Source organism: Indicator indicator, chromosome 35 (genome assembly GCF_027791375.1).
Source record: "Indicator indicator isolate 239-I01 chromosome 35, UM_Iind_1.1, whole genome shotgun sequence".
Taxonomy (NCBI): Eukaryota; Metazoa; Chordata; class Aves; order Piciformes; family Indicatoridae; genus Indicator; species Indicator indicator.
Window position 1 is genome coordinate 943,499 of NC_072044.1, and position 10,048 is coordinate 953,546.

Below are 10,048 nucleotides of genomic sequence, written 5' to 3' on the forward strand. Positions count from 1 at the left end.
ATAGTTGATGTCTGTGTGCTTTTTCCCTGCCCTTCCCCTGCCCCCTCCCTCCATTTCCCCAGTCACACCTTATCAAGCAAGAAAACTGAATGATTGGTCTAAGTATTACTTTAACCAAAAAAGATCAGGAGTTACTTTCGTTGAATAGAGGGCAGTACTGTGGTTTTTTTTGTTTTGTTTTGTTTTTTTGTGGGGGGGGGGGTAGGGGGGTTGTGTTTTGGTTTTTGTTTTGTTTTTTTTTTTTTTGGGTTGGTGTTTTTTGTTTTTGGTTTTTTTTTTTGGTTGGTTTTTTTTTTTCTCATGTTACCTCTATTCTCAATTTAGGGTTTTCTTCTCTGGGAGATGCATTATCTTTGTAAAACAAACATTGCTTTCTCCAATTTTTTCTGTTAATGGCAAAGAATGGAAATAGAATAAAGTTTTACTGATTTTGAAAAAAGCCTCCCCTTGGCCCGCCTCTTCCTTCCCGCGGGGTGCGGCGGGGCACTTCCGGCGGTGGGGCACTTCCGGCGGCGGCTGATGACGCGATCCTGGGCCGGAAGCCGGAAGGCTCTGGGGAGGGAGTTCCGCGGGAGCGGCGGGCGGGGGCTGGCGGCGGGCTGAGCTGCGCCGCGCTCCGCCCGAGGCCGCCGTGGGGGCCATGACCGAGTACAAGCTGGTGGTGGTGGGGGCCGGTGGCGTCGGCAAGAGCGCGCTGACCATCCAGCTCATCCAGAACCACTTCGTGGACGAATACGACCCCACCATCGAGGTGAGCCGGGAGGCCACGGCCCAGCCGCCGCGGGAGGGGGGGAGGGAAGTCCTGGGCGGGAGCGGTGTGTGAGTCGAGACTGAGATTGATTTAATCGTTTGAGGGTGGGCGCCAGGCTTAAAAAGCCAGGTGTGAAACTGGAGCGCACAGGACAAGAAATTCTGAGAAAATACTTCCAAAGCTTTCTTGCATGCACTTCTTGCCTAGACTCTGCTTTAGAAAGCAGCCAACAATGGCAGCCCATTTCAAAGACCGGGTTTTAGTCTCGTTATTATAGTGATGATATTTGTAACCTCTTCTCTTCTCTTTCCCTCTCTTCTTCTCTTTCCCTCTCTTCTTCTCTTTCCCTCTCTTCTTCTCTTTCCCTCTCTTCTTCTCTTTCCCTCTCTTCTCTTTCCCTCTCTTCTCTTTCCCTCTCTTCTCTTTCCCTCTCTTCTCTTTCCCTCTCTTCTCTTTCCCTCTCTTCTCTTTCCCTCTCTTCTCTTTCCCTCTCTTCTCTTTCCCTCTCTTCTCTTTCCCTCTCTTCTCTTTCCCTCTCTTCTTCTCTTTCCCTCTCTCTTCTCTTTCCCTCTCTTCTCTTTCCCTCTCTTCTCTTTCCCTCTCTTCTTCTCTTTCCCTCTCTTCTTCTCTTTCCCTCTCTTCTTCTCTTTCCCTCTCTTCTCTTTCCCTCTCTTCTCTTTCCCTCTCTTCTTCTCTTTCCCTCTCTTCTTCTCTTTCCCTCTCTTCTTCTCTTTCCCTCTCTTCTTCTCTTTCCCTCTCTTCTCTTTCCCTCTCTTCTTCTCTTTCCCTCTCTTCTTCTCTTTCCCTCTCTCTTCTCTTTCCCTCTCTTCTTCTCTTTCCCTCTCTTCTCTTTCCCTCTCTCTTCTCTTTCCCTCTCTTCTTCTCTTTCCCTCTCTTCTTCTCTTTCCCTCTCTCTTCTCTTTCCCTCTCTTCTTCTCTTTCCCTCTCTTCTTCTCTTTCCCTCTCTTCTTCTCTTTCCCTCTCTTCTTCTCTTTCCCTCTCTTCTTCTCTTTCCCTCTCTTCTCTTTCCCTCTCTTCTTCTCTTTCCCTCTCTTCTTCTCTTTCCCTCTCTTCTTCTCTTTCCTCTCTTCTTCTCTTTCCCTCTCTTCTTCTCTTTCCCTCTCTTCTTCTCTTTCCCTCTCTTCTTCTCTTTCCCTCTCTTCTTCTCTTTCCCTCTCTTCTCTTTCCCTCTCTTCTTCTCTTTCCCTCTCTTCTTCTCTTTCCCTCTCTTCTCTTTCCCTCTCTTCTTCTCTTTCCCTCTCTTCTTCTCTTTCCCTCTCTTCTTCTCTGGAATTCCTTGTGAAAACCGGCACTTTTTTTTGTTGCTGTCAGAGATGCTGAGAGAGCTCCGAGTTAACGTTTTAAATGCTGATACTTCTAGATAGAACTGGGTTTTTGTTGTGTGTTTGTTTGTTTGTTTTTTGTGGGGAATCAGGCTAGAAAAGCTCCTCTGAATCTTTTTTTTTTTTTTACACAATATTTATTTTTCTTTAATAATGCCCAAGGTGGGAAAAAGTAATACAGTGCTTTAATTGGCTTCTGTATTTGCAGGATTCATACAGAAAGCAGGTTGTCATTGATGGAGAGACATGTTTGTTGGACATCCTGGACACTGCTGGGCAGGAGGAGTACAGCGCCATGCGTGATCAGTACATGAGAACAGGGGAAGGCTTCCTCTGTGTGTTTGCCATCAACAACAGTAAATCCTTTGCTGATATTAACCTTTACAGGTACGAGCTGGGGCTTTGCTATGGGGAGGGAAGACTGGAAAGGGCCTCAAACCCAGTGAAGACTTAACTAATCGACAAATATTAAATCTCCTACTTCTTTCAGGAAGTTTTTTGAGCTTATCTGCCTTTTGTGTCAATAGTTGTTAGTCAGTGGAGGGTGGGACAGTTATTTGGGTTGTGTTAATGAGATGATATTTAGATCGTACAGAACCTGATCTAAGTGAACGGATAAGAAGGCAAACCCATCAGAGTGGAATTGTACATGGACTAGAAGATGGAATGTATGAAGTCATTAGACATACTGCTGTAGGTTAAAATGCTTGGGGTCCTGCCCAGCTTTAATACAGATTTTTGTAGCACAAGATCATTTCAATACTGGACTAAAGTAGCTTTGATGTTTAGAAAATAATTTCTAAATTTTTGTTATTATCTGTCTTTTTAAAGAGAACAGATCAAGAGAGTGAAAGATTCAGATGATGTGCCAATGGTGCTAGTTGGGAACAAGTGTGATTTGCCCACAAGAACAGTAGACACAAAACAGGCTCAAGAATTAGCTAAAAGCTATGGAATCCCCTTCATAGAGACATCTGCTAAAACAAGACAGGTAAGATGCTTCTGTTCTTGGTCTGACTGCTTCTTACATGCTAAATACAGGGTGGTCTAACATTTCCCATGTATTGCTTACCTGCAGAAGTAAGAATTTCTTAATCCATTTATAGTTCTTAGCTTAAAAGAGTCCTGTTTGTATCACAGGCCTAGGCCAACAGGCAAACCCTTTCAGACTTTCTCTCAACTGGGTCATGCTTGTAAAAACAAGAAGGATTTGTGTGCTCTTGCTGAAAAACGGTCAGGCTGTGGTTAGTCAGCCCAGACCTGTTTGTATTTCTTGTCTTCTTAATGAAGGCCAGTTATAAGATTCTATTTACAGCAAGACTTTCCCATGCTGGTCTAATGGATGTTTTGAGAGTTGCATGTAATGTGTGGCTCTGTCCAGCCAGCCTGTGTTCTGCTGCTGCCTGTGGAATGCAGCAGGAAAGCTGCAGGTATTAAGCTGGAGCCAGAAAACTCTAAAGTGGAGCTGATTGGTTCAGTAGCTCATTTCCTGCAAGGGACCTCTCTGCAGTTACAATTTGCCTGGCTTCTTTTAACCACTGTTACCATGGGTGCTTGCCTCAGAGGAAGAGTCAGGAGTGGAAGTGGAGGGTTTTGAACAAAAGTGCTATTTTTTTCCTCTGATGAACTGTGGGATAAGTTGGCTGCTGCTCTTCTTGTAGAAGTCTTTCAAATGCATTAAGGGATTTTGTAATATAAAGAACAATGATCTCAAAAGCTTAAGGAAAGAAAATACTTTCCTGGATCATTTGCATTCAGGGTGTGGAAGATGCTTTTTACACGCTGGTGAGGGAGATCCGGCAGTACCGGATGAAAAAGCTCAACAGCAACGAAGATGGGAATCAAGGCTGCATGGGACTGTCCTGTGTTGTGATGTGAGAAGGTGAGCTGTCATTTTTTTCATTGGCCTCTTGTCTGAATGTCTTTTAGTTGTTGATAAGCATGGCTCAAAAATACTAACTGCTGCAAGTGGTTTTTCTCTCTGTTTTTACAACCAATTGATACACAGAGAATTAAAAAAACCCTGAAAGTTAATAACTTTTCTAGAACTTTTTTTATCTCTAAGTAAGTAGCAAAGCTTAACCAAAAGAAATTCTGTTCACAAGCAACCTTTTGCTGTGGCTTTGCCTGTGGCTTTTCACTGGACTGATAATTGTGTGCTTTTTCTATGTTATCCTTGCCAGAGTCTCCTTTGAGAAACCATTTTGACTATTTGGAAAGTGTGTAATTTTTGACTTGTACACAAGAAACACCTGAACTAGACAGAGGAGCATGCACAATTCTGCAGCTGCCATTTGCTGATGATTTGAGTGACTTATGCACAGCTTATCTTGAGCTGTGTTCCTCTTGAATATGCACTGTTTGAATCTTAACCAAATAAAATAATATGAGTAACGAAATGTTACGAGTTCCCCAACTGAGTAAAATTCTTTCCAAGTTACCTAAAAGATGTTGCTCACCACTGTGAAAACAGACCAATTCAGGACATGTACTGCACATCCATCAGAGTTGGACAGCAGCTAACTGGAGATGCCTTTCTGTTCCAGATGCCAAGAATACCTGGTTCAGATGTAGCTGCTGGACAAGTCTCGATGCTACTGTCTTGCGTCTCATGCTGATGCCCTGCAGTATTTTGGTGCCAGTGACCAGAATCTTGGTACCAGTTGACTAGCACAAGGTCCTTTTCTGTGCTCCATCTGAAGAGAACATCTATGGCATCTACCTCCTTGCTCAGCTGTCGGAGCAGTCACATCTCTTGATGGACTGGGATTCTTTTCTCACTGTGTTATCAGGCTTTGTTCAAGAAGAAAACCAGTCACAAGAAAAGTGAACTATAGAGACTAAATGCTGTGAAAAAGATGACGCTTTACCTCTAGAGTAAAAGCTAGAAGTGATGTTTGTTCCCTCTTTGTTGGATTCTGATTTGTGGTGCTGTCAAAGGAGTGGCAGTAACCGTTGCTTGGCAAGGAATGTCAGAAATGGTTTTGCCACCACAAATGCTCCTGTCACCTGTGGGATTGGTATCTGCTCTCTGTGCGCCCATACAGCATATTTACAACATGTCCTTTGTGCCAGGAGTACCACTTCATTTTTCTGTAATAAAAAGGAGATATCTTTCCTAACTCAAGTGCCTGTTTGCTACGAAGATATCAACTTGTCTCCTGTTCCCTTGGGTGGAGGAAAACCCCAAGGACTGGATTTTCTTGGGAGCTTATTGTCTTAAGCAGGCAAATCTTGTGTGGATGATCTCTCTACCTGACAGGACACTAAACCAGGAATTTGTAGGCTGGAAGATCCAGAAGGCACTTGTAAGACTGTTGAACTAGGGAGGGGGACATTTTGCATCTGGTTTTTACTTCTTCTGTAGGTGGAACTGTTAATATTCTCTATTGTTGTTCTGCAGCATTCAGATCTCTTCCAAGTTGGACCAAATTAGTCAGCTGTTCATTTTTAACATTAGCTGCCAACATTTAAGGGCAGCTTCTCAATAGTTAATCTGGTAACTGGAGGGCAGCTTCTCAATAGTTAATCTAGTAACTGGAGGTGAGCTACTTTGAACAGCTGTTACTCAGCTCTGTCTGTAACTTGCGAATTACTTTGTTTTGAATTATTTTCTCACCACCAGACTGTAAACATAATCTCTTCAAAATGTCTCTCTGTAAAACGTAGTTGGAGGGTCTTCTTGTCAGGGAAGCAGTGTGGGGTTTCGGGTGACTGCATCTGCTGCAGTGGTTGTTAGGACTCAGAATGCCCTGACTGAGGGCTATGACAGAACTGAGCCAGCTTCTGCTAGTGGTGTCCTTGCCCAGAGAGGCAGGAAGCAAGTTCCATGATGACTGCACAAGTATGTGACACTGATGGGAATTCTGGGCTTGTTCTGACAGCCTTGGAGCGTAAGGAAATTACTGCATAAGCTGTGTGAGTTCTTTCTAGAAATGAACATTGCCACCATATATAATTGGGACATAAAAGTGTAGTCACTGTTGCAAAACCTACCAGTGTTCCTTGGAACTGTGTCTTTCTCTAGTTCTTATGCTGCTGGGACTGGATTCTCCTCTGTGTGGTCAGTGTGTCCCACAGCAAAGCTGAGTTCCCAGTTGCTGTCTGATGGAAGAGTAATGAGCCCTCAGCCAACAGAGGGAGCGTTCAGCCAGGCTGCAGAACCAGCAGCAGCAGAAGGGTTGCCAGGGGCTTAATTTTGGTTTGTTGGTGTCAGAGTCAAACATCTTAATTTTGGACTTCTCAATTTCAAACGGAATTAGAAATCAGTAAATAGTGTGAGGGGGAAAAAATTGTTCACTACTGACGTTGTTAATTCTCTTCTTGGAAGTGAACCAAACTGATTCACATTTTCCTTATCCATGATAATCCTAATAATTTTTGCCATTTATTTTACCTTTGATTGATGTGACACTGATAAGAATCAAGCCTACAATATTTTTTACATAAAACATTCTCTTCCAGCAGCATACACAGCAATGGGTGTGATTAAGGATAACTATAGATAGCTTCTTCCCTGGCAAGCAGGATTGCAGCATTCAGAGTGTGACTGCCTGCAGCCTGTGGTGTTCGGAAGCCTTTTGCAGCTGGCATTTGATGTTTGAAGGTTGTGTGGTCAAGAGTGGAAAATTAGTACTTTTGGATGGAGGTTCATGGTAATAATCCTCTCCATGACATGGCATATTCTGGTTGTCATTAAAAATGTACTCACTGTGACTCCAAAAGTTGTGAATTCTCAGAATTGTGTGGGAACTGACAAATCTATCTGCGTTGTCTCCAGTGTTCCCTTTCACTTGGCCTATATAAAATCCTAAAAGGGAAGAGGACCTTGGTATGGATAAGTCAGTATGTGTGTCATCTCTGGAAGCTTAGAGCTTTTAGGATGCTGCAGAGCCAACCTGCCCAGGCAGTCCTCCCATCTGCATTATTTGACTTTCACATCTAGCAAGTGATACAAACTCCAAGGTGTCATGCTAGTTGTGAGGATGAAGTGAATGGTTGCACTTTGTTTCCAGCTGGCTGCATAAGAGAACCTTGATTTTGATGGCAACTGGAAGGAGAATTGCAGAAGGGCAAACCCTCAAGAACTTTTTGGGAAAACGTAGAAGATAAGCACAAGTTTTTGCACAAAACAAGTCCCTGGAAAAGGTTGTGTGGATTTAGTCCAAATGTTTTAACTTAGAACTGTCAGCATGACACCGTGTTAGTGCCAGCCTAACTTTACTATCCTGCCTTGGAAGAACAGGCATAACCAGCTTGTTGTTTCTAGAAAACAGCCTTGTTACTGTTAGTGTCCCCACTCCATGGTCTTGTTCAAACAGCACTGCTTGAATGTTCTTCTTGTCACTAGGAGGACTTTAGAGAGCAACAGTGATGCTTAAAATTAGTGCAGTTCAATGATAGAATTGGATTTTGAGCAACTTCAAGCCTATGAGGGGAAGGAGAGTAGTGGAAACTGAATTTACCTTCTGATCCTGTCTGTGGTCCTCCTTTACTCCACAAGCCTTGAGTGACTGTGTATAACCTCCAGGATGGTAGGGAACTGTTGGGATCTGGACTTTCTAAACAAGGGCTAATTTGTGGTTACTTTGTATAATTATTTGCTTTCAATAATGCATCTCTTTCGGTTTGAAGTAAATTATTTTGCTTCTTAACTTTTTTTTTTTTTTTACAGAATAAACTTTGAATTCTTTGATTGTTTCCTTTGTGGTAGTGATCTGGGCATGGGATCCACAGCTGGCTTGCAGAAAGCTTATCACAATGCTCTCTGCTTTCTCTGTGGGATCTAGATTTACACAGATTGTCACTTCTGTAACATGACATGAACTGCTGAATCCTATACATTCACTGTGGCATGAATAGGCATTGAGAGTGGCTTTGAGATGTACCATAGGCTTGTTCCAGGGTCCAGTTCTAATGACTTCAACGAACTGTGCTGTGGCGTGTACCTTGAGGTAGTGTTGAGTCTGTATTTGCAGTGGAGCCCCTCAAAATATTTTTGCTGACTTTGCCCATTCAGAGGATGCTTGTCAAGTCAAAAAGTGGAGGGGATGTTTCTTCACTTGGTATTCCAAGAGTGAAACCAGCTATAAAGTTACTGCTGTGACAAAATCATCTTCTCTGTTTGGCTTTTAAGTCACTTAATTCAGTCTTCTAAAATACTTCCCTGTTGGCTTTCTTTCAAAGAGATTCCAAATGAGTACAGAGAGGCACTGAGGAGGGAGAGCTTTCTTGGGTGACTAGGAAAGCTTTCTCCCAGTCTGACTGCTGCCCATAACCATCCTTACCTACAAACTAGTTCACACCTGAAGGACTTGCTGCATACTGGAATAGAGCCGTAGAGGAATCTTTGAAGGCGAGGCCTAATGGGGGGAGAGAAGAACTTGGTGAGGCTCTTAGTGCAAGGTGCTGTTGGTAAAGGCACAGCATGTCAAGTAGTGCCTTTTTGAGTTTGTACATGATACACCCTATTAATGCTTTTCTTCAGGAATTGAAAACTTTTTCTAGCAACACTTGGCCCTAGGCTTCTGTTTGGCCAGCTGCCCCTGTGCCATGGCTGCTCTGCTAGGTGAACTAGAGGAAGATCAGGCCAAATACCCTAAGCAGGCACGTTTCTGGCATGTTTGCCCATTTTCCTTTGACTGATCTTAGGTGGAACGAAGGCAGCTCAAAGAGAGTTTGAGGTGGGGGGGTTTAGAGCTGCTCTGAAGCCTCTGGGTGTGCATCACTGGGTTTGCAGCTGAGAATGAGTGGGAAGATGGCTTGTTTGTGTGCAGTACTTCAGTCTAAAGAGGCTGTGCATGTAACTTTAGGACAGCATACTTATGCTTTACTCATATTTCTACCACAGACCCAAATAAGTTGACCCTGTGATTTAAAAAGCTAGAGGATCAAGAGACCTTTTGAGGATGATGACCTCTACACTTGAAAGGTTAGTTTTGGTGTCATATGTGCATCCCAAGACCTTGGTCTATCCAGGAAGGCTGAAGGCAGATACAGTACCTGTGGGAGAGTAAACAAGCAGAAACCAGTTTTTCTTGACCTTAAATGAAATAGTTAAAGCAGTGTGGGGACTCTCAAACTGGGGCATGAGTGAAAACAAGAATCATTCAGAAACTGAAGCCTGCATGAGAGAGGGGACCAGAGACTGGAGCCCAAGGCTGTAACAGCATCCCAACTTTGCCCTGTTGGCTGCACCTCTGTATATTCTGGAGGGAAATTAACTTTGTTCTTAGGGAATAGCTGGGGAGTGGGGGCTAAAACGCTTAAGAATGTTTTGAACTTGTGCATACTCCATAAAGCTCTTTCAGGGAGAGTTTCTGGATCCTCTGGGAATTATCTCTGCTGGAGATGCTGTACCATGTCTCAGCTCATCTGATTTAATCAACTAGTGCCACAAGCTTCCGATCTATAACTTGTTCTTTCCAGCTCTGTATCTAACACAAGTGACTCATTCCAGTCCTTCTCCTGGATGCACCCTTTTCATAGGTGTTCCTACAAACTATAACACAGAAAGCCCTTGCATAGAATCATAGAATTGTTTGGGTTGGAAAAGACCTAAGATCACCAAGTCCAACTATCAGCCTAAGACCCCCATGGCCATTAAATCACATCCCAGAGGGCCGTTGCTGCATGTTTCTTGAACACCTCCAGGGACCATTATTCCTCATGTCTAACTCCAGATGCTGTCTTTACCAGGGGTGTTGGTTCTTCTGTTCCCTTCCATGTTATGACCAAAGTTACCTTTTAAAGGAGCAGCCAGACTGCTGACTTTGCTTGATTTGTTATGATTTCAATGCACTTTTTCAGCTCCACCAAGAACTGAAGTACAAACAGGAAAAGACTCTTTCAAATCAAAATTACTGCATCCTTCTGACCCGTTTGGGCTTGCTGCTTCCCACCAGGAAGCTGAGTCAGAAGCTCAGTTACCTCTGCAACATATAGGCCACTACAC

General features: G+C 43.6%; 1 protein-coding gene across 1 annotated transcript; it reads left to right on the plus strand.

Moving 5' to 3' along the window:
- The first annotated feature begins 631 nt into the window (after nucleotides 1-631).
- Nucleotides 632-5,387, plus strand: NRAS (NRAS proto-oncogene, GTPase). The gene is made up of 5 exons (XM_054395887.1): nucleotides 632-751; nucleotides 2,303-2,481; nucleotides 2,926-3,085; nucleotides 3,853-3,976; nucleotides 4,641-5,387. The coding sequence occupies exons 1-4, from the start codon at nucleotides 641-643 to the stop codon at nucleotides 3,970-3,972; spliced, it is 570 nt and encodes a 189-aa protein (XP_054251862.1). The 5' UTR covers nucleotides 632-640; the 3' UTR covers nucleotides 3,973-3,976; nucleotides 4,641-5,387.
- Nucleotides 5,388-10,048: the final 4,661 nt, after the last annotated feature.